This window comes from Desmodus rotundus, chromosome 5 (assembly GCF_022682495.2).
Source record: "Desmodus rotundus isolate HL8 chromosome 5, HLdesRot8A.1, whole genome shotgun sequence".
Lineage (NCBI taxonomy): Eukaryota > Metazoa > Chordata > Mammalia > Chiroptera > Phyllostomidae > Desmodus > Desmodus rotundus.
Genome location: NC_071391.1, coordinates 3,586,998 through 3,610,127, shown reverse-complemented (window position 1 = coordinate 3,610,127; position 23,130 = coordinate 3,586,998). Strand labels below are relative to the sequence as shown.

Below are 23,130 nucleotides of genomic sequence, written 5' to 3'. Positions count from 1 at the left end.
AGGCCCATCCCCACTGCAGCAGCTGTCGGAGTCTCCCCCCTCGCCAAGGCTGACGGACCCCGTTGTGTGGACGGGCCACCTTGGGCTTCTCCGTTCCTCTGTCAGTGGGCACTTGGCTGGTCCACCTGGGTGTGGATGGTCCGGCCAGGAACGTTATGCCTGTCTAAGGGGCTCTTTGCATTGACGAGGAGGAGGGGGTTGGTGTTGGTGTTGAATAAAATTCTAGTTAGAAATGTTGCATTAGCCTAAACATTGTTACTTGCATTAAAATTGAGGTTTAGGTTTTATCAGACTGGCTGGTCATTAAAGATTGTCTCCAGGGAGGGGCGCAGGTAGCCCAGTGTTTCCCAGGGTGCCGTTCTCAGCTGGCTCTTCTGATGACAGGTGTCCCGAAGTCCGGTTTCAGTCCTGGCTCCCACAGCACCCTCACCTGGCCCTGCACCCTCACCTGGCTCCGCACCCTCACCTGGCTCCGCACCCTCACCTGGCTCTGCACCCTCACCCTCACCTGGCCCTGCACCCTCACCTGGCCCTGCACCCTCACCTGGCTCTGCACCCTCACCCTCACCTGGCCCTGCACCCTCACCAGACCTTGGGCCCCTGGCTGCTCCCTTAGAGAAGAGGGTAGTGAAGGTCAGCCCCTGTTCTCAATACTTTGTGCCGGCACCCTAAATTTAAAAAACAGTGAGATTTGAGGGTCTTAATCCAAAACGAGTCTGCAAGGACGAGGAGGGAGAGAGGAGCTGTCTTCAGGAGGGGCCGTGATCCTGGGCTGACTGTTGAGCCTTGCGACCGTCCTTCGTGTGCGCAGGAGCAGGACTGGGACAGAAGGGCCGTGCTGGTCTGGGCGCTGAATTCCGAGTGGGTGGGCCTGGGGTCTGAGTGGGTGGGCGCGCGCTCTCCGTGAGGCTTTGTGGGCATCTGTTTCACCCTCCCGGGTGCTCGTGGGTAAGAGCTGATTCAGCCGGGTGGGGATTTTGAGTTTCAGCCAGGACTCGGGTCCCAGGGCCTCAGCCCTCCCTGCTGTGCCTTCAGTGGCGCCCGTCTCCCACTGTTCACAGCCCTCCATTCTGACCTCCCCGAGCCCAAACCAGAACTCAGACAGGCAGCCCCATGATCTCAGCATCGACATCTACAGCCGGACGCTGTTCTGGACGTGCGAGGCCACCAACACCATCAACGTCCACAGGCTGAATGGGGACGCCATGGGCGTGGTGCTCCGTGGGGACCGGGACAAGCCGAGGGCCATCGTCGTCAACGCCGAGCGAGGGTATGGGGCTGAAGGGGCAGGGGGTCACCCCAATGTGGGGAGCTGTGCCCCACAGGGGCGGGCCGGCCACCCTTCATTGAACATTAGCCTCTCAGGCTGGGTGGGGTTTTCTACACCCAGCATCCTGATGGGCCAGGAGCACCTCAGGGTCCCTGCCACAGCAGCCAGAGCAGGACAAGGACACACTCTCTCATTCATGGTCACCACACAAAGCAGAGACACCCAGGGATGGTCCTGGCAGGACGCAGGTGTTGGGGGGGCCCAGGTTTTGCTGAGAGACACAGGAGGCATGTACGTTTTGTGCCACCCCCATCAACCTGGAGCCCTGTACGAAAATCCCTTTCGTTGACATCACAGGTGGTGGCTGGTTACTCACATATGTTCCACCACAGGGAACTCACTACCTCACAAGCTGGCTGTTCCCGGCGCAGCTTCAATTCCTGAGAGGTTTTTCCCTCCAGGAAGGTCCCTGATGCTCCCACCTGTTGGCCTTCGGGTTCTCTGATGGGTGGGAAGGCACCAGGGACGTGTTGATAGACTTTGAGGGTCCAAAGGGAATAACTGGGGTGGGAGGGAGACCTGATCCCACAGGACGGGAAGCTCAGAAATAAAGCTGAGCACCTAAAAGTTTGGGGGCAGGAGGCAGGAGCACGGTGGCCGTCTTTAAGGGCCTGCAAGGCTGCTGTGCAGTGTGGGACTCGGAGTTGGCCAGCCACTGCTTGCTGAAGCTCGTCCCAGGGACAGCGGGAGTGAGCGCAGGGCCCGGGGCCAGGCAGACCCTGTTCGGAATCCTGACTCCGTCCCTTTACCGCCTGCGTGACCTCGGGCAGGTGGCATGACCTCTGGCGGAGGTTCAGTGTTCTGGTCTGAAACAGTGAAGGTGACAGGCGTGCCAGCCCCTGCAGCGCACGGGGGCTCAGCCAGCAGAGCCTCCATAACGTAGGTGGTTGTTCAGGGACCAAGGAGCCCCCCTCGAGGCTGGCCTCCGTGGAGGCGGGGACTTCTTAGTAGCTTGGAGGGACAGGGGGGTCGAGGACTAGTCCCTGGGGCTGTCACAACAATGACCACACGCTGCGGGGAGGTTGGTGCTTAAAAGAACAGATGTTTATTCTCCCAGCGCCAAAGACGCCAGTCCCAGTCGTGTTTGGGTAGGGCCGCCCGCTCCAGCTGCCCCAGGGGAGGGTCCTCCCTGCCTCTCTCAGCTTCTGCAGCTTCCTTGTGTCCCGAGACTTGTGGCTGCTCCGCTCCAACCTTTGCCTCCCTTTTCACAGGGACTTCTGTGTCTCTGTGGCCTCTTTTCTCTGTTAAGGACCGTTTCATTGGATTTGGGACCCGCCCTAACCCGGGATGGCCTCGTCTCGATCCTTAGTTCCCTCTGCTAAGACCCTGTTTTCAAATAAGGTCACATCCTGAGGTTCCGGGTGGACATGGGTTTTGAGGGGACACCATTCAACCTGGTGCGGGGTGTGACCTTTAGGCCGCAGGGGTGAGCCCCGAGAGGCCGGGCTATGCGGCTGGTAACTTGCCAAAGTGCCTCTAGATGCCCGCGGGGTCAGGGGCTGGACTCTCTGGTGCTTCGCAAGCTGGATCCTGGCCGAGGGGACGGCAGGACGCAGTGCCTGTCCCTCACCTGCTGCCTTCCCGCAGGTACCTGTACTTCACCAACATGCAGGACCGAGCGGCCAAGATCGAGCGCGCGGCCCTGGACGGCACCGAGCGCGAGGTCCTCTTCACCACGGGCCTCATCCGCCCTGTGGCCCTCGTGGTAGACAACGTGCTGGGCAAGCTCTTCTGGGTGGACGCGGACCTGAAGCGCATCGAAAGCTGTGACCTGTCAGGTGTGTGCCCTGGGCGTCCTGGGGATTAGGTCCCTCGGCCGCCCACTGGTCAGAGCTTCCCAGGGATGCCTGGCCTTCCTTGTCATAGGTCATGGTGGTGGCAGTGGCCACAGTTGTCAGGGCCTCACTGGGAGTGGACACAGGGCTGGGGTTTCATGTATACCTCATATAGTTCCACCAAGAGTTCTAAGATCCCTGCATGGCAGAGGCCGAAGATGAGGCTCAGAGAGGGTGAGCTAGTTGCCCTGGGTCCCACAGCATGGGGTGGAACAGGAGCCCGCCCCAGCCTCTGCCTCCAGTGCCCAGGTTCATAGGGGGGCCGCCTTAGACCAGGAGGCTGTGGGCTGGAGAGGAGTGGGAGTCGGGGCTTCCGGGCCTTTTCTTTCATAAGATGGGGTGGGATGTTGCGGGGGAGGTACCTTGCTTACAGGCAGCCAGCGACCAGGATCCATGGTTGGGGTCTTATTTCGCTGATGCCAAGGCTCACCCAGGTGGGAGCAGGGCTGTCCAAAGGCTGGTCTCAGATCTGCCCCAGCTCCTAGCCCTGGGGTGGAAGCCCCCCGGCTCCCTGGCAGTCCTCCACTCCTCTGAGCCAAGCATGCGCCGAGCTCTCGAGATCAGCTGCTGCTCAGGGGGCACTTGTCCCACTTGCAGGGGCCAACCGCCTGACGCTGGAGGATGCCAACATCGTGCAGCCTGTGGGCCTGACCATACTGGGCCAGCATCTCTACTGGACTGACCGCCAGCAGCAGATGATCGAGCGTGTGGACAAGACCACGGGGGACAAGAGGACACGCGTCCAGGGCCGTGTTGCCCACCTGACCGGCATCCACGCCGTGGAGGACGTCAGCCTGGAGGAGTTCTGTACGTGGGGGGTGGGCAGAGGTGTGGGGGCCACCAGGGGGTGGGGGGCTGGGCACATGCTCACAGCACAGCGACCCTGAACCAGCCCCCTTAGGGAAAGAGAGGTCGGGCCAACGTGAAGTGGTGGCACTGAGGCCCTCTTCTCTTTCTGGCAGTCAGCTGGGGACCGCTCTGGGCTCCCAGAGGCCATGCCCAGGTCCGCCCCCTGTGCTCCCCTCCATCCCAGCGACAGATCAGAGTCTCTGACCTCCTCTGGCTGGAAAACCCACTCTGCTCTTCAAGGGCCCTTGGGTAGATTCTGCCCATCTTTACGTCTCCCTTTTGATTAGCTCAAGTTGTCTGGCTAGTCACCTTCGTTACACCTGCAAAACCCTGGGCACGATTAGCTTATCACACCTCCTCTTCTAGGGGTTAGTGTGGGAAATTGGGGGGCATTTAGGGCTGTGTCCGAGGTCTTGGGGGAGCAAGACCTCTCCCTCTCCATGCGTGCCTGTACGGGCCCGTGCGGACAGGGGCCACCTGTGTCTTGGTCTTCTCATCCTTTGTTCAGTCAGTGCGCCCGGGCTGCCTGTGGGGCGAGCAGGGCCACCGCTGTCCCTGTCCTGTGATGCCCAGGGTCTGGCTGCCTTCACGGCCCCGGGGGTGCCCGTCTCACCAGCTTGCCCTCAGCCCCTTGTCCTCCCACTGACCATCTGCCTGCTCTTCAGAGTCCCTCTGTCTGTGGCAGATCCCCTTCCCTTCTACGTCTGAGTAGCTGCTACTAACTTCTTGCTGTCACTTAGCTCAGGGGTCCTTCTCATAGTGGAGAAGCTTCTCCCCTTGGATCCCCCCAGCCACGCCACGCTGGGGCTCCCAGGCCCTGTGCTCGCTGTATTACCACACTAGCCACGTTTCACAGTAATTCTACTTTGCATCTAAGGAAAGCGGGGCCAGAAAAGACGTTACCTTCCCCGTCAGCTGGCTAAGAAACACGATGGGGCTCATGTTTTAGGCCACAGGGTTTGTCCTTCGTGGGCAAGTTGACGACCATGTTCAATAGAATTATGTGCAAAGTACAAGCCCCTGCGTCTGATTGAGGTCTTGGGCTCCCTGTGTGGAGTGGGGGGGTGACCTCTGACACAGGGACTCCGTCACTTCTGTGTTGACTGCTGGGGGTGTGGAGCAGAGTGCCCTCTGCCATCTCCTCCCACCGTGGGGGGGTGGTCAGCCACCCCCTTCCCTCCCCAGGCTCCTTCCCGTCACTCAGGTATTGGGTGCGGTCTTAGTTGAACTGAAATGTGTGTCTCCCCGGGAGTCAGACCCTGTATTTGAACTCCTGTGTGCCGTTGTGTCCTGCAGTCTCTGTAGTAAATCACTGCAAACCGGGTGACTTAAAGCAACAGAAACGTATTCTCCCATAGCTCTGGAGGCCAGAAGTCCAAGGTCAAGGTGTCTGCAGGATCAGCCCCCAGATGAGCCTCTGGAAGGAGAGGTGGTTCTCTGCCCCTTGTGGTTTCTGGTGGCCACATCTCTCTAGTCTGTGCCTCTGTCCTCACATGGCCTTCTCCACTGTGTCTGTGTCTCACCCCTCTGTCATCTTGGATGAGGACACTTCCCATTAGCTTTAGGCCCACCAGATAATCCAGAAAGACCCCATCTCTCTTAACTTGATTGCATCGGCAAAGATCCTTTTTCTAAATCAGGTCATATTCACAGCTTCTGGGCATCAGGATGTGGACATACCTTTCAGGGGGCCCCCACTCAGCCCACTCTGCCATGAGTGAGAGACAGGCAGATAGGCAGTGTTGAGTGACGGTTGTGGGCACAGTGGGAGCTGGTGAAGACGCGCTGGTGTGTGATGTTGGACGAGTTCGGTAACTGCTTTCAGCCTCCGTTTCCCCAACTACAAAACGCAGCATCACTGGATGCAGACTCCAGAGGCTGCCCTGGGAGTTGAGTGGGAGGATCTGCAGGGGCCTGGGCAATGGGAATGCCAGTTTTTGTGCATTCTCGCCTGGCCCTTACCCCTTCCACCCTCTGGACTGCAGTCCTGAGGTGGGAGGCAAAGCTTGACTCCCTCCCTCTTTTTCTCTCTGCAGCGGCCCACCCGTGTGCCCGGGACAACGGCGGCTGCTCCCACATCTGCATTGCCAAGGGTGACGGGACACCGCGGTGCTCCTGCCCTGTCCACCTTGTGCTCCTGCAGAACCTGCTGACCTGTGGCGGTAGATGTGACCTCAGTACTTTTGTTGGGAACCTAGACAGGGACCTGATTCTCTGCCCACTCATGGCTGCCCTGCGTCCTTTTAAAATCATAGTCCCTCTGGCATTCAGTCTCCAAAGCAGTCTCGTTGTTTGTCATCCTTTCTTTCCTAATACATGCATGCAGGGCTATGAATTTCCCTCTAAGCACTGCTTTTGCTGTATCCACAAATATTCATACTTTGCATTTTCATTTTCAGTTCAAGTATTTGAAAGTTTCTCCTGTGGTGTATTCTTTGGCCCCTGTGTTGTTTAGAAGGGTGTGTGTGATCTCCTCACCGATTTCTCATTTGACCCCACTGTGGTCTGAGAGCAGCCATTGCAGGATTTCTGTCTTTTAACTTTGCTCAGATCTGTTTCGTGGCCCAGCATGTGTCTGTCTTGGTGAATGTTTCCTGTGAGCTTGAGACGAATATGTCCCCTGCTGTTGTTGGGTCCCTTGGACACCGGCCGCTATGCATGGTCTTTGTCGGTGGCTCAGCATGCAGACATCCGTCACTGGCTCCTTTCAGACACCTGTACACCCCGGCTCCTGCTGTCCCTGGCACGTCCTGTGTGGGTGGGCCCAGTGGGGGCAGCCCGGCTTCTTTTCGTGTTTGCTCACATCCCCTGCCCTGCCTCCCATTCCTCGCAGCTGGGTGAGAGCCTGGCGGTTATGTGGGAGCCACTTGGGTCCCGCATGTTGAAAGGTTTACCTGTGTCGTTTCTTTGTGCAACAAACAATTTTTTCCTTAGGTTTAAAGAGTGTTGAGGACTGAGGTTTAACATTAAAAGGGAATTCTGGCCGATTTCCTGGCCTCAGTTCTCTGTGACTTCCCACACAAAGGAGAGGAGGAAGGATGGCGGTGGGAACCCTGGGAAAGGGGGCAGCCCTAAGTGGGACTGGTCTCCTCCCTTCTCTCTGCTGGCGCCCCCTCATCTCTGCCTGTCTACATCCCAGCCCCATTTCCCTTAAATGAAAAAAAAAAAAAACCCCAAAGAAAATCCATGTCTTTCAGCTAACATTACCACTGCTTTTGTCTTAAAAAAAAGAAAAAGATTTTACTTACTTTTTAGAGAAAGGGGAAGGGAGGGAGAAAGGTGGAGAAACATCTAGGTGTGAGACATTGATCAGTTGCCTCTCTCTTGCCCCCATCTGGGGACCACCTGCAACCCTGACGTGTGGCCTGACAGAGTTTAACCCGCAGCCCTTCCGTTCGGTTCGCAGGCCCTCGCTCAACCAGCTGAGCATGTCAGGCCACTGAGCACACCAGTCAGTCCCCGCCTTCATCGTACACTAGGGTTGGGGCAGGCACAGGACACAGTGCAGTAGGGACCACACACGCTGGTAGCCCCCGGGTTTTCTTTGCGCCGCCTGGTAATGTGGCGTGTGACCGTGTTTCTGTCCTCCCCAGAGCCTCCCACGTGCTCCCCGGACCAGTTCGCCTGCGCAACTGGGGAGATTGACTGCATCCCTGGGGCCTGGCGCTGCGACGGCTTCCCGGAGTGTGACGACCAGAGCGACGAGGAGGGGTGCCCTGTGTGTTCTGCGGCCCAGTTTCCCTGCGCGCGGGGCCAGTGTGTGGACCTGAGACTACGCTGCGACGGGGAGGCCGACTGCCAGGACCGCTCTGATGAGGCCGACTGCGAAGGTGAGGCCCTGCTCCTGTCCCTCCACCCCACCCCATTGGGCCCTTCCCAGGCCATGCCCACCAAGGCCCCGCCCCGACCAGCCCTACCCAGGCCACGCCCTTTCCACTGCCTTTCTCGGGCCTCCAGTCTTATCCTCACAGGTCTCTGTAAACCCTTAGACAGGAGCGAAATCGCTAGGCCCTCCTCAGCTTGCCAGGGAAAGAAGTTCATTTTAGCCCAAATAAGGAAACCCTTGCCACTTGCCCCCATCCTGTCCTGCCAAGCAGTTTGGCTTGAAGGCGGACTACGCGAGTCAGTCCTGCCTCCTTCATTCAATCAACAGTTTTGCATAAACAATAAATGCAACCCCAAAAGATGGTGTGTGGGGGCAACACTTACCCCTGGGTAGTTTCTAGCGACCCGTGGAACCAGGAGACAGAGAGATCGGCTTTGTTGTCCCGGGTCCACTTTGCAGTGAAACATATCTCTGTGCTCCCGGTGAGTCTTCCTTTTATAAATGGCCTGCTCGGCAGTTCCCGTCACGGGTAGTTAGCAGCACGGCCCCCCGTGACTGCCGCTGAGCTCTCCATGGGTCCCTCTCACTGCCTTCCCGCAGAGTTGCCGGGGCCTGTGCTTAGATAATTCAGGTGCTGTCTGGTCACTGCCTGCCAGCCCTGTTCGTGATGAGCGGCGACTTTGTGGAAGACGAAGGCAGGGCGGGGGAGGGGTCATTTCACCAGACATTTCTATAGAGTCACAGTCGTTAAGTCTTTCCAGCTAAGGGACCCTTTGAGGACTTAGTGGAGGCTGTAGACCAGGGATTGGTAAACTGGCCTGCTGGCTAAATGCTGACCACCGCCTATTTTGGTAAATAAAGTTTGATGGGAACACAGGCAGCCTCATTCCTTTCTGTCGTATGCAAAGACAGCGGGATCGAGCAGTTAACCGTAGAGACCAGTGGCCCACAGAGCCTAAATAGATACTCTCCCCTCGCACCTCCCACTGTGAATGTTGCTGCTGGTGCTCGTGCAGCAGGCCCTCGTGTAGGCTCTGGGCTCCACCGGCTGTTTCCAAAACCTTCCAAATCGTCCCACCTATTTTGAGAACAGGGACTTCTTGTCTCCAGTTCCCAGAGCAGCGGGGCATCTGGGTTTGGGGGCCGGCGGGAGCTTAGATAGCAAGTATATGCCTGATGGCTGAGCCCCTGGGCAGCGGCCTCCCTGCTGGGGCCCTCGCTCCTTCCAGGACAGCATTTGGGAGCAGGAAAGGAGGCGGCGGCAGCCACCAGTACCAGCCTTTCTCTTCCTCCCACCCCAAAAGGCTGTGAGCGGCGCTGGTCACTTGTGTGGGATGCCTTTGCCTTCACAGTTGAGCTCTGCTGAGATCCCACCTATCCCCTACCCTGCCCTGTTTAGGGAGCCAAGGCTTCTCATGGGTGATCCTCTAGTTAGCTGGCACCTCCTGTAACCTGGGAGAGCCTTGGGGCAGGGGCTGGGTTAGTCCCTTTGCTGTTTGGGGCCTGCCCTGTGATAGGAGCCTGATCAGTACCTCCGGGGGGTCCTCAGGGTGTCTTCCTTGCTAGTCCTGATGCCAGCATTGCAGAGGCCTTGGAACAGGGGTCGTCGAGGGGAGTGTGCATGCTGGATTGCCTCCCCCTGACCCGGTGCTAGCAAGGGCCCCATTTTCTGCTCTGAATTTGGAACCCAGACCTTTGTTGTTGGGTCCAGGGTGGCGGGGCAGGGAGCTGTCTTGCCCTTGGACTTTTCTCAGTGCCTACTCCCTTCCTTGCAGCCGTCTGCCTGCCCAACCAGTTCCGGTGCGCCAGCGGCCAGTGCATCCTCATCAAGCAGCAGTGTGATTCCTTCCCTGACTGTATCGACGGCTCTGACGAGCTCATGTGCGGTGAGTGGCTTCCCACAGAGGGCAGGGTCTCCCTGGTGCCGAGGTCCGGCCCCAGGGGTGTGAGGTCTAGAGGGAGGAAACTACTTTGGGGCTGTGCTCAAGGAGGCTAGGAGGTTGGGAGTACTTGGCCTTGGTGGCAGGCAGGGAAGGCTTCTTGGAGGTGGTGGAAGCTGGGAAGCTGAGCTGGGAGGGGGAAAGGGAGACTGTCAGCTATAGGGCATTCCAGCTTCTGCCCAGGGACCTTGCCCAGCAGCAGCTGTCAGGCAGCAAAATCACCCTTGCCAGGCTGTGTCCAAGCTGAGTCTAGAGCTGAGTTTCCATCCTGTCTGAATCACAGACAGCCTTCCCAGGCCCTGGTGGCTTTGATAGCGGACCAAGCCCAAGGAGCACCCCCTGACCCAGCAGTCCCATGCACAGGATTCCCAGCTGGACCCATTGGATGCCCCTGTGCAGCCCCAAGCTGGCTCCTGGCTTTGCGGGCTGGGCTGAGCCCCCTAAGTCCAGGCCTGGCCGTACTCTGCCCCTCACAGTGGCCACACCCAGGATTTCTGTGTGGCTCTGAGGAAGGCCCTGGGCCCCTGGGGCACCTGTTAGCCCAGCCCCTCTGCGTGGGTGAATTCCATTGCTAGATGGGCTGGGAGACACGGGGCTTTGTCTGCCTGCCCTACGTCTACTGCCTGGTGGTCAGTCCTCGTAACCAGCCCCACTGGCCTCCTGGCCCAGCTCATGACTCATAGGAGCAACTGTGTATACATTTCTAGCTGCCACAGAAAACCCTGGAAAAAGGGGGATGAATAGGCTGCTGTGGGGGAGTCATTGCTGAGGGGCCGTTGGGGTGTAGGTAGAGCTTAGCCAAACAGAGCAGCAGGAGGAAGAGGAGGGCGCTCCAGGCAGGCCAGGGGGCAGTGGGTTGGTGGGACTGACGTTAGCTTGGCTCCCTGGCCCCAGCACCCCAGCGCCTCCGTCAGTGGGTGCTGGGCCCGGGCAGAACCAGCTCCTCTAGGGCACACGGATCTCCCCACAGGGGAGCCTGGTCCTTTGCAGCTAACGTTGACCACCTCTTCCTGCCTGTGCTCTGGCAGAAATCACCAAGCCATTCTTGGACGAGCCCCCGGCCCACAGCAGTGCCATCGGGCCCGTCATCGGCATCATCCTCTCGCTCTTTGTCATGGGCGGGGTCTACTTTGTCTGCCAGCGTGTGGTGTGTCAGCGCTACACAGGGGCCAGCGGGCCCTTCCCGCATGAGTACGTCAGTGGGACCCCCCACGTGCCCCTCAATTTCATAGCTCCCGGCACCTCACAACATGGTCCCTTCACAGGTAAGCAGCCTGAGATGAGCAGGGGCCCTGGGCAGCGGTGGGGAGAGTAGTCCAGGCAGCATCGCGGACGCTGCGACCACCTCCCGTGCCGTGCACACAGCAGACATCACTAGCCGATCCTAGCACTTTGGCTCCTGCTGAGCTGGAATTTGGCCTCAGAGTCCTTTCAACACAGAGATGGCAGTGCTACGACCTGTCCTGTGGCCGTGGGGGTGTGGGGACACCTCTTTGGATTTGACCTTCAGCATTCTCGTGGGATACGTCTTGCATCCTGTTGTGGGGGCAGCTGGGCTCTCTAGACTCAGAGGAGTCAGTGGGTGTGTAAGGAGGGTTTTGTCCTGAGTGCAGCTTGGGCCGTGGCCACACAGTTAAAACGACCTCGAGGTGTGGTCCAACGAGAGCAGGAGCCGGGGGGCCACGTGGCTAGATCCCCAGGTGGCCCCGCCAGGCTGAACCGCACGGTTCACATCACAGTGTGTCCTAGGAGGTGGGGTCAGTCGGTGCTTAGCCCTGAGGGGGTTGCTGAGGTCATCTCCAGGGCCATCTTGGGGATTCCCCAGTGCCTGCCCAGCCCTGGGTCCCTCTCCTGTCCTGTCCCCCTGCCCAGGGCCAGCCCTCTGGGACCCTGACATCTGTGTGTGGACGAGACCCGATTCTCCTTGGGGGAGTGGGGTCGTCAGGGGTCCCCACAGCCCTGGGAGGCCTGAGGCAGGGCATGGTCGCTGTTGCAGCCATGCCCAGAGGAGAGGGCCCTCTCTGTGCCAGCTGACCCTGTGCTGAGACCCTCTGAGTTCACTCCCGTGGCCCATAGTGGCCCCTTGGGGAGGCGCTCTGGGTCTCCCCGTTTTACAGAGGAGGCTCACACTGGTGGTGGGCAGTGGGCCTGGGGGAGATGGACCTACTCACCAGAACCTGGGTCTCCTGGGTGGCAGGAGCCATGGAGGGCGCGCTGTGTCTGTGGGGCGCCCCGGCCCTTACCTGCCTTGTCGCCTCCCCCTGCAGGCATCTCATGCGGCAAGTCCATGATGAGCTCCGTGAGCCTGATGGGGGGCCGGGGTGGGGTGCCCCTCTACGACCGGAACCACGTCACTGGGGCCTCGTCCAGCAGCTCATCCAGCACCAAGGCCACGCTGTACCCACCGGTGAGTGGGGGCGGGAGGAGGCCTGGCTCGCCGGGGTGCCCATCAGCAATGGCTGGCCAGGGGACACTTCTTGTGACCTCAGCCTTTCTAGAATTATTAGCTGTCCCACTGCAGAGAAGGGTGGGAGAACTGGCCCCCCTCCTCTCCAAGCCCCATCGTGTTTCTCTTTAGTGTTTGTAATTTAGAAAAGGGCGCTCCTTGTTTAGTGTGAGGGATTTGGAAGCCACACGCAAACCCAGAGAGCGGAAGCCTCACCCGTCATCCCACCTCCTTGGTTGCTGTTGGGCATTCCTGTGTCCAGGCGGCCATCTGTGTCCCGCACCGGCCCGCTGTCCGCAGGTCTGTCTGGACAGGGTGCTGAGGTGTGTGTGTGCGAGCCCCTCCTCCGTGTGCACCAGGAACACCCTGCTTTCCTGCCAAGGTCTTGCTGGTTCCCAGAAAATAGCTGGATAGTTTTCGAAGGCAGGCACTCATGGGGTGACTTTTGCAGCTGAAATGCTCCTCGGAGCTGCTGGCAGCCCCAGTGCGGTGAAGGGCTGGCTGTAGCTAGCCACACTCCAGAGACCACGACTGTACAGAGGGTGAAGCACTGAAGCCCCCAGTGTCTGACCACCCCCCCACTCACGTGGGCACCCTCTCCCTGAGGTTGGCGGGGGACCCCTGTTTCCAAGAGCACGGCTCGGCTCACGGAGGTGAACATGTGTATGTATAAACATTGGAGTCCGGCTTGACGTGGTTCGATGTTTTTAATTCTTGGAAACCTGACTTTCTGGGACTGTATGCTCTCCTAAGGAGAAGGCAGCCCCTTGAGCTTTCTCTGGGGCTTCCAGCAAGCCCCACCTGCCAGGGCTGGGCCTTCCTGCCCTTGTGGGGGTCCCCCAGGTCCAGGGTGTTGACCCCTCCTTATCGAACCTGGCTCGGGAAGGGGAGGGGACAGGCCGCAGAGGTTGTTATCTCGGGTTCGCAGGACGGGGACTGAGTGTCCTGGGGGCTCCAGGACCCGATTACATTTTAGGGCAGAGGAAGTGAGGACCCAGAAGCCAAGAGTTTAGAATACTCTCCACTGTTCCTCTTGCCCTCCCTGCTCTCGGACTCTCGCGTACCCCACGGAACCAGCCAGGGCCCCAGAAACCTGTGTGCCAGGAAGCGGTCTCCGGTGCAGATGCCAGGAGGCCCAGGACGCTGCCTTTTCTGTCCCCAGGCTCTGCTGGGAGCTGGGGGGTCTTCTTAGGCAGCAAGAGATGACACTGACCAGCCAACGTGTTTTTATTGGTATAATTCACGTCCCGTACAATTCACCCATTTAAACTGCAGTTCAGTGGGTTTCAGCATACTCACAGGCACATGCAGCCATCACCGCAGTTAATTTTAGAACATTTTCATCACCCCAAAAAGAACCCTGCGTGGAGCCAGCTATGTTTAGATCAGCGACATGATTTCGCATCAGTCAGACTCGCTCACGGCCCGGAATTCAAGAGGCACAGCGGAGCGCACCCCCGCCGCGAGCAGGAGCCCCTGGGGGTGCTCTGCGTCCCACTGGGGGCATCTGCACATTCGCAAGTATGCGAGGGTGTGGACTTCAGTTTCCCAGCGAAGAGGTTTTCGTTTTTTGTTTTTTTCACTTCCTAGTTTGAGATAAGTGTACACTTACCTGCAGCTGTAAGAAACAGTACCGGGTCCTGTCGACCCTTCATCAGTTTTCCCAGTGGTGACATCTTTGCATGACTCTTGTCTCAGTCTGTTCACGCTGCTGTCACCAAACTACCATCCATTCGGTGACCTGGACAGCAGCAGCGGTTGTGGATACTGGAAGGTGCTGGCGGGCCTGGCGTCTGGCGAGGGCCAAGGGCTGGGTCCCAGATGGCTGCCTTCTCCTCGTGTGGTAGGAGGGGCCGCGGAGCTCCCTGGGGTCTCTTCCTATGAGGGCACTAACCCCATTCGTGTGGCCTCCACCCTCCTGACCTAATCGCCTCCTGGGAGGCCGCACCTCCCAATAGTACAATATCAGAATCAGGGAATCAGGACATCAATGCAATATCCTTTCTGGTTTTAAAGATTTTATTTAGTTTTATTTAGAGAGGGGAAGGTATGGAGAAAGAAGGGGAGAGAAACATTGATGTGAGAGGGAAATATCAATCAGTCGCTTCTCATACACACCCTGAGCGAGGACTAAACCCGCAACCCAGCCATAGCCCCTGACCGGGGATCGAACCTGCCATCTTTTGCTTTGCGGAATGATGCCCAACCAGCTGAGCCACGCCAGTCAGGGCGATACAATATCCTTTCACCTTACTGGTGAGATTTCACCAGTTTTGCATATGCCCTTTTTTTGTTTTGTTTTGTTTGTTTGTTTTAAAGATTTTATTTGTTTTTAGACTGAGGGGAAAGGAGGGAGAGAAACACCAATGTGTGGGTACCTCTCACGTGCCCCCCACTAGGGACCTAGCCCGTAAGCCAGACATGTGCCCTGACTGGGAATCGAACCGGCAACCCCTTGGTTCGCAGGCTGGTGCTCAATCCACTGAGCCACACCAGCCAGGGCCTGTCCTTCATGTTTAAAGACTTTATTTTTCAGAGAAATCTTAGCTAAAATTGCAAAGTTGAGAGGAGGGTACAGATTTCTCATATACCCCTGCTGCCCAACCTGCACAGCCTCCCTCATCGCCAGTATCCCCCCTAGAGTGGGACACTTGTTACAGTGGATGCCCCTGCATGGACACCTCATTGTCACCCCAAGTCCGCAGATGACACTGGCTTCACGCTTGGTGGTGTACATTCTGTGGGTTTGGACATCTAAGGCCTTGTGTCCACCGCTCTAGTTTCTACCCTCGTGCAGAGTGGTTTCATACGCACTTTTTGTGACCCAGACGAGGGAATCTGAGGGCAGTGAGAGCTCCTCCCCCAGCCCTGCTTTCCGCTGCTGACCAGAAGTAAAGCTGGTGACCGCGCACTGGGGACCGCCCGGCTGACCAGTGCCTTCTCCACATGCTCCAGAAGGAGGCGCTGTCATCACCCCACTTTGCAACGAGGCTGAGAACTGAGTGAGAAGCACCAGCCTGGGTCACTCCTTGGGGTCTGGCGTTGGGGTCTCCAGGGCTACTGCGGAAGACTCCCCAGGCAGCGGGAAGAATGAGTAGGCTGCAGAGCCCGAGCCTCGGTCACCTTGACCACTCTGGCCCTCCCGAGGGGACAGTCCCTCTCCCCGCAGCCCTCTGAAACACACTCTCCACATGTCTCTAGGGTAGAAATGGTATGGCGGTGTGGCCGTGGTATTTCTTTCATGACAAGGGATATTGAACATCTTTTGGGGTGTTTGTTTACCTTTGCAGTTTTATTTTCTCAGAAGAGTCTTTCTGTCCTTTATATTCTGGGTTTTGGTATTTTTCTTATGCATTTATAAGCTCTCCATATACATGCATAGAGATGTAGAGATGAGAAAATTAGCCTATTCCCTGAGACATGTATTGAACATATCCCCCCTAGATTTTTGTCTTTGACTTGGGTAATGGTGTGTTTGCCATTCATACAATGAAATGATCAATCTTTTCTTTTATGGGCGTGTACTTTTTTTTTGGTTATGCTCAGAAAGGCTTTCCCTCCTCTGATCATTTAAAAAAGAATTCTTTCCATGTTCTGAAGCCTTCATATTTTATACTGAAACTGGGGGATGGCATTAGATGAATCGAGCGGGTAGGCAGCTGCTGATAGTTTCTGTGCCAGTGGCTGCCAGGTGGCCTTGGTCAGCTCAGGTTCACGTGGTGATCTGAACAGGGAAAGCCCAATACACAGACTTACTAGCAGGGGTCGGGGTCCCAGGGGACTGGCCTGTGAGAGGTGAAGGGAACTACACAGGACACAGGGAAAGCAGATGTGCTGACAGCACCCAGGAAGAGCCCCTGGGGCTGAGGAGGCACTGATGTGCTGCACCTGTGGAACTTGCTAGAAATGTGCCCAGACCTCCACCCCCCCCCACCTTGCCCCTCCCACTGCCCCCGGGGAAGTAGCAGTGATAACCAGCAGAGGGTGGGGTTTTGGGTAGAACCCCGAAGCTCCCCTTGGAGGAGGAAGTGAAGAGAAACCAGTTCCAGTCAAGTTTATGGGCAGATGTCCAAAGAGGACCCCACAGGCGTCAGGTACAGGGTAGCTGCTGGAGGCCCTTTCCACTGGGCTTCCCTGCTAGGAGCCTGCTCCCCTCTCTGGAGCCCCCTCCCCACCTTATTGTGCCCTCCCAACTTTGAGGTCAAATCCTGAGGAATCCCCAGGGTGGCTTATGGGCTGAGAAGGACCCTCCCCAGAATAAGGACCAGGGGCCCCTGCCGCTTCCTGAAGGTCAGGGGAAGGGCCTGGCCACTCCTTGTAGGTGACTCCCCAAGTGTCGGGACAGCTTTGAGACACAGAAAACTGACTACCAGACAGCTGAAGTCCCTCACCAGACAAGGGGGCCTGGGAGGTGTGGGCCCACTGAGCCCGGTCGGCCCCAGGGGGGCCCACACCCCCTGCTCTGGGAGGAAGCCAGGGCAGGTGGGTGGCAGGACCACAGGGCTGCACGTGTCAGGCCTCTGTGACCCCTGCTTTGCTCTCCTCAGATCCTGAACCCGCCGCCGTCCCCTGCCACGGACCCGTCCCTGTACAACATGGACATGTTCTACTCGCCAAACATTCCCGCCCCTGCCGGACCCTACAGGTACGACGTCCCTGCTAGCCCTGGCAGGCCAGGGCTGGGCCGGGGCTGGCGGCTGGGCCTGCAGACCAGCCTGTGGTGGGGGGGTCCTCTCCCCATTTCCTAGGACAGGGGTCCAGGGCGCTGCCTCCCCGGGCTCTCCTCGCCCTCACTGGGCTGCCCCACGCCAGAGGACCGGGCCTGTGTGCTGAGGCCACACACCCAGTGGGTCCCCTGTTCTGAGCAGCTCAGGCAGATGAGGCCTGGAGGGGCGCCCCCAGTCCCACCCAGGCATGGCTGGGCCCCGCCACATGGAGAGACCAATGTGGCCAGCCAGGGGTCCGGCTCCAGGGGCCGGCTGTGGGACCCTGGCAGTGACACCGGGGATCACATCCAAATCCACTTGAGTGCTCGTGTGGTGCCTGCCGTGCATGCCCTTGACAGTGTGTCCTTTCTCCTTCCTCCCTACAAGGGCCTGTTTGAGCCTGAGAAACCTGCAGGCCTACAGCCTCCCACCATCACCGTCCCCTGCCCAAGTTGTCTGCATTAGGGTCACAGACTCCACCTTCCTGGGTGGGAAGAGGGCTCTTGGGAACACTGAGGAGAAGTGGGATCCAGTGGGCTGGTCTGTGTCCAGGGCCTGGCCACAGCCTGGGGTGGGTGTGGTGGGGTTAACCTCCTGAACTTCTGCCAGGTAGTCTCAGCCAGCAGGGCTCACCTCACCCCCCAGGTACCCTGGGCCCCTTACCCCCAAGTGAGCCACTTGGTGTGGTGTTTGTGGGGGGTGGGGGTGAGTGGGTCCCCTATGTAGAGATCAGGGCTCTGGCACATTCTTGGACCACCCAGGTGGAGAGGTCCAGGCCCCTCATCCTGTACTGAGTTGCCTGGCACCATGGAGACTCAGTGAGGACTCACCTGCCATCTAGTGGCCATTTCGGGAACTCCAGGCAGGCAGAGAGCAGTGCAGCCTAGGGAGAGGCCCACCCTTGACTGGTCTTTGCAGGGCTGGGGGTGGGGGTGGGCAGCAGCTCCCCAGTACCCCATCATCAGGGTCTGTCCCCAGCAGCCTCATCAGCTGCTATCCCCAGGGCTGTCACATCCTCACCAGCCAAGCCAGGCCCCTCAGTCTCTGGCCCTCATGCTTTGTGCGTTCTGTCCTGATGTAGCTGCCACCTTCTGTACCTCTTCCCTTCCTACTGTCGGGACCCTTCCTGCTCTTGGGCTCCCATGAGATGGATCCCCCTGCTGCACTTTCCTCAGCACTAGGTACCTCTCGCTGGCCCCACCTTCCTGCCCACGGGGAGCCCCCCTATGGCCTGGGGCCTATAAACACACCACAATCCCAACCCCAGACTCAGGCCGTGCAGCAGCCCCATGCAGTATTTCAGGGTGCAGGAGGTGTCTGGGAGGTGATACCTGCAGGGTCAGGTGGCTTTAACTCAAGATGGGACCATTCCAGGCCAGACTGACAGAAATTATGTAAGGGGGGAATGGCTGCCGAGCACTTTCTGGCATCAGGCACAGTTTCTAGCACTTCCTGTGCAGAATTTTATGTAACCCTCAGAAGCTGTTTTCAAAATGGGTGCCACTTCATCCTCGCCAAGGTCAGAGAGGTTAAGTTGCCCAAGGTCAACCAGGTAGGCTCTGGAGGCCTCCTTTTCTGTAGAGGCGACCTTGGCCTGGGGCTGCAGTGCTTGGCAGCCCTGCAGGGTAGGTGGAGGCATGCCTGCTTCAGGTGGGGCTATTGGGGTGCAGAGGCTACACAACTGGGGGACCCCTGTGCCCATCCAATGGATGTGCATCGGGACCTCCCCAAGGCAGGTGCCACTCCCGTCTTTGTCGCCTCCAGGCCCTACATCATCCGTGGCATGGTGCCCCCGACCACGCCTTGCAGCACAGATGTGTGTGACAGCGACTACAGCGCCAGCCGCTGGAAGGCCAGCAAGTACTACCTGGATTTGAACTCAGACTCGGACCCCTACCCGCCCCCGCCCACGCCCCACAGCCAGTACCTGTCCGCGGAGGACAGCTGCCCGCCTTCGCCCGCCACGGAGAGGAGCTATTTCCACCTCTTCCCGCCCCCGCCGTCCCCCTGCACCGACTCGTCCTGACCTCGGCCAGGCCGCCCTGGCCTCTCTGTGCCCCTGTAAATAGTTTTAAATATGAACAAAGAAAAAAATATATTTTATGATTTAAAAAAATAAATATAGTTGGGATTTTAAAAACATGAGAAATGTGAACAGTGATGGGTGGGCAGGGCTGGGAAAACTTTGTACAGTGGAGAAAATATTTATAAACCTAATTTTTTTAAACATCACTGCCATTCTTTCGTGCCATGTGTGCGTCGGAGTTGAGCGGGCCCATGTTGTGAACGCCGACCTCTGGCCCTCCCCTGGACAGCTGTCAGCGTCTCTCCCCATCGGGCTCCTGCAGGGAAGGCAGAGGCCCGCACGCAGGGCCAGCGCCAGGGCGCCTGGTTTGTGGAGTCTCGAAGGGCCCCATGCTTGATTTTGTCTCTTGCTGTTGTCATCCTGAAGTTAGAAATAACTTTCGAGAAAGAGGCCCTGTGTTTTAATTCTGCACTAGGGTTTGCAGATTAAATGGCTGGGTTTGGCCAGTCTCTGCCGCCGTCTGACTTCTGTGTTGGCCAGTCCAGGCTGCTGTGCCCATCAAGACCGCTGCAGACCAGGGGCCCCTCCTGGCCCTGCCGTCTACGTGGGCGTGGGTGGTGGATGCGGCCACAGGGCCACACTCGCGCCTGGGAAGGGAGGCCCCAGCCTGCCCTGGCCCCTGCTGCCCAGCCTTCACATAGGCAGTCAGCAAGCGCTGCCGGAGGCCTGCCACGTGCTCACCCGGGTGGCGGTAGAGGAGACTGTCAAGCCTCTGGGAGTCCCCAGGCTGTGCCAAGAGACAGACAAGTCAGCAAGTAATGGTGTGTCACGATGAAGCTGGGCCATTCTCCCGGGGCCAGGCAGCGATGGCCACATTCGGAGGGGAGGGAGGAAGCCAGAAAGGGCCTGTCTCTGGTGGGAGGACCCCGATGCATAGTGCTGGGCACACACTCCATTGGAGAGTCAAAGCAGACATCTGGAAGGAGGGCCTTCCAACAGGACGCTGAGCGTTGTGGCACCCTTACCCCCAGGGCCTGGAATACGGAGGGGACAGCTGAGCCGGGGGGAGTCCACCAGCGGCTGGATAGCCTTCAGCATAGGAGGCCCCAGAACACACTAGATCCTGTAGTGCAGGCACTGAGGGGGTGGGAAGGCAATGGCCCTTAGGAATCCAAGACTGTTTGGCCAGGGGACATAGCTGGGAACCTCAAAGTACAAGCCTGCCAGGCCTGGTTCTGGGGACAGACCTTTGGGAGTCACCTCCCCTGGCCCCTGATTGCTGATGCTCTTGCCCCTGGGACCAAAAGCAGATGCAAGGGACAGGGAGACCTGCCACCCATCAGTGCAAAGCAGCAGTGATCATGAGGCCAGGGCTGAGGCAGACCCAGGGCCACCTGAGCCAGCTGGTGGGGACACGCTCACGGCCCCTTTGCCGATGGGAGGCGTCAGGTCTGTGTCTGGGAGGGCCAGCTGGCCCCATCTGTTAAGGAAGGTGCTGTCACCCACCCTTTGGGCTGTTGGAAGTCTTCCAGGAGATAATGTCTGTGAAGAGTACCCGCCCAGTCTGCCTGGCAAGTAGCAGGTCCTTGGTAAATGGGCCTGGGACCTGTTAAAACTCAGAGGTGACACACCTGGTCAAGGTCATACCACTAAGGACCAGCAGAGCTAGATGGTGCCCCAGAGTCTCAGCTCAAGGTGGTGTTCCCTGCCCTACAGGGCTGCCTGCAGGGAAGGGGCAGGTGGCTCCCAGGTGCTCAGAATTCCTGTTCTTCCAGGTTGGGTCACGTGCCCCCAGGTGCAAAGTAAAGCACCAGTCTCAACCTGGGCTGCCAAGCAGGGGCAGAGAGCACTTTTGCTGACCCAGAAGCAGCGGCTGCATTATGGGGGTCCCTTAGGAGACCCTCACTTCACTCTCCTGCCTTTCACTCATGCATCAGGCTGCCCTTGGGAGCATACCTGCTCTGTTCTTCTGTCCATCCAGCCATTTAGTCTGTTCCCAAAGTTAAGGAGTAATAATAGCTGGCACCCCTGGGCATTCATTATGTTTCTCTATACAGCTGAATATGTGTGAAATTATTTATATTAATTTTTAAAAAGTCTACATGGGTTGAAAATTTAAACATTAAAAATTACATCACAAAAGGATTAGGGAGAAAAAGGGGAAGGTGGTGATCTGTGAAATTTAGAAACTCTTCAATGGTGAGGCCAATGCAGGGCTTCAAAGTCGCTCTCCTCCTTACAGCCCCATGGCCCTCAGGTGATTGGCTGAGCTCAGGTGCCTCATCCTCCAGGAAGTTCGCCTGATTTCAACCCTCTGGATTAGGTTAGGACAGCAATTTTCAACCAGCGTGCTGCATGAATTATTAAATCAGGCAATACCTGACTATTTAGTCACAAGCACTGGCTTCTTTCCCTTTAGATTGTCAAATAAAAAAATGACAAAAACCAACACAACAATAGTTGTCTGGTGGGAGTGAATCAAAATCATACCTTTTTTTTTTTTGTCAGACTGGAAAAAATACATTTTTTGGTGTACCGCAGAATTTTAGTACTTGGTTTATGTGTGCCACGAGATGAAAAAGGGTAAGAATTACTGGGTTAGGAGTTAAATAATTGGAGACTTCAAGGGCCCACTTAGGTTGGGCGAGATACTACATTACTTTATTTAATTATAGTGCACATGGTCCTGTGACCCATCTCAGAGGCTGGGATGGAGGAACCTGAAGCAGGTGCTGGCAAGTTCTTTGAAAATGAATGAATAAGGAAATCGGTGGGTAGCTGGGCCCTGCCCGGTTACCCAGGAGGTAACCTGACTGCCCCCTCCCGCCCACAACCAGCCTCCCTCTCAGGCACCAACTCCTCTCCCAGCGTTCCCTTCACGGCCACGCCCCCCCAGGTCCAGGCCCTGGGCTTGACCCTCTGATCCTGTGCTATTCTGGCTCAAACCGTCCTGTCTAAAGCACCGCCAGTTCCGAACGCGCCCTTCTCTACCCAGAAGCTCTTCCGGCCCTCACTGTCGGAGCAGAAGCCCCAAGTTCCTCCTCTTGTCCTCAAAGCCCTACACCACCCATCACCCCTGCCACCTCCTCTCCCTGCCATGCCCCTCTCCCACCACAACCCACCTCGGGGCCCCAGGTCTGTCTCCCAGCCACGTGGACCCAGCAACCTGCTGCTCTGTCCTCCTCCTCTCTGTTGGTGGGTTGAAATGCCACCTGCTCAGGAAGGAACCCCTCTACTCTGCAGCCTGTTTTACTTACCACTACCTGGTGTTACAGGTAGTAACTGACGTGCCCCACTGAGCGTGAACCGCGCATCCCTGCAGGCTGGACACAGCAGAAGCGCACTAGAGGGCTGCCCACGAATGGAGAGCACCCCCAGCCCGTGCCTCCGCTGCACCGCGCGCACACTCGTGTGTGCGTGGTAGGGCGTTCGCTGAACTCCAGCTCGGTTTCACGGGGCGCTACCATTGTCCTTCTCAGCCCTTCCCTGCCAAATGTCACTCTCTTGTTCTTTTAGGAAGAAGGCAAGTTATTAGTAAGTGCACAAGGTGGGCTACTCCTTCGTGGCACGGCTTTCGGAAGAAGATCGCGGGTATATCCTTCTTCAAGACAAAATGGAGAGCCTTCTCCCCATATTTCTCCTCTGAACACTGGGCTGAGCGTACAGTCAGGGGAACTTGGCACCTTACCTATATATACCCCAACTCCTGGTAGTACCTTCTTCTCCTTAAGTGACCAGCACGTGCAAACCACACTACCACTGTTTATAAAATTTAAACATGGAGAATGCGGGCATCGATCCCGCTACCTCTCGCATGCTAAGCGAGCGCTCTACCATTTGAGCTAATTCCCCAACTCCGGGTAACTTCCGCTGCCGGCACACATTGTGGCTCGCGTCATCACCGGTTTCCTCCAAACCGTTCGACCCGCCCGCCCGCTGTTCTCTCTACTCTATTGGTCCCCTTGCAGCTCCCAGCTCCACGGCCATGATTGGTGTGGCTCAATTGAGTTTTAAAAAGCATGGGCTATCGGATTGGTCGCCAGACACGTCCATCAAGGGGAGGCCCTGCTGTTGCTACGGCGTAGGGGGACCCAGCCAGGTTTCTCCTGGCTTCTGATTTGTTTCACCACACTCAGGGGTCCTAGAGGTTCCGTATCTGTCAAGTCCATGGG

General features: G+C 57.7%; 1 protein-coding gene and 1 non-coding gene across 2 annotated transcripts in view; one reads left to right on the top strand and one right to left on the bottom strand.

The window, feature by feature from the left end:
• LRP5 (LDL receptor related protein 5) overlaps window positions 1–19,164 on the top strand; it is a 91,506-nt gene extending 72,342 nt beyond the window's left edge. The window contains exons 14-23 of the mRNA XM_053923929.1: window positions 1,062–1,270; window positions 2,918–3,108; window positions 3,763–3,972; window positions 6,051–6,176; window positions 7,608–7,844; window positions 9,616–9,726; window positions 10,809–11,045; window positions 12,048–12,187; window positions 16,774–16,871; window positions 18,697–19,164. Coding sequence (XP_053779904.1) covers window positions 1,062–1,270; window positions 2,918–3,108; window positions 3,763–3,972; window positions 6,051–6,176; window positions 7,608–7,844; window positions 9,616–9,726; window positions 10,809–11,045; window positions 12,048–12,187; window positions 16,774–16,871; window positions 18,697–18,958 — 1,821 coding nt within the window. The 3' untranslated portion in view covers window positions 18,959–19,164. The remainder of the gene's footprint in view (window positions 1–1,061; window positions 1,271–2,917; window positions 3,109–3,762; window positions 3,973–6,050; window positions 6,177–7,607; window positions 7,845–9,615; window positions 9,727–10,808; window positions 11,046–12,047; window positions 12,188–16,773; window positions 16,872–18,696) is intronic.
• A 3,573-nt stretch (window positions 19,165–22,737) lies between these two features.
• Window positions 22,738–22,810, bottom strand: TRNAA-AGC (transfer RNA alanine (anticodon AGC)). Its single transcript has one exon. It is a non-coding gene; the product is annotated as a tRNA-Ala (tRNA).
• Window positions 22,811–23,130: the final 320 nt, after the last annotated feature.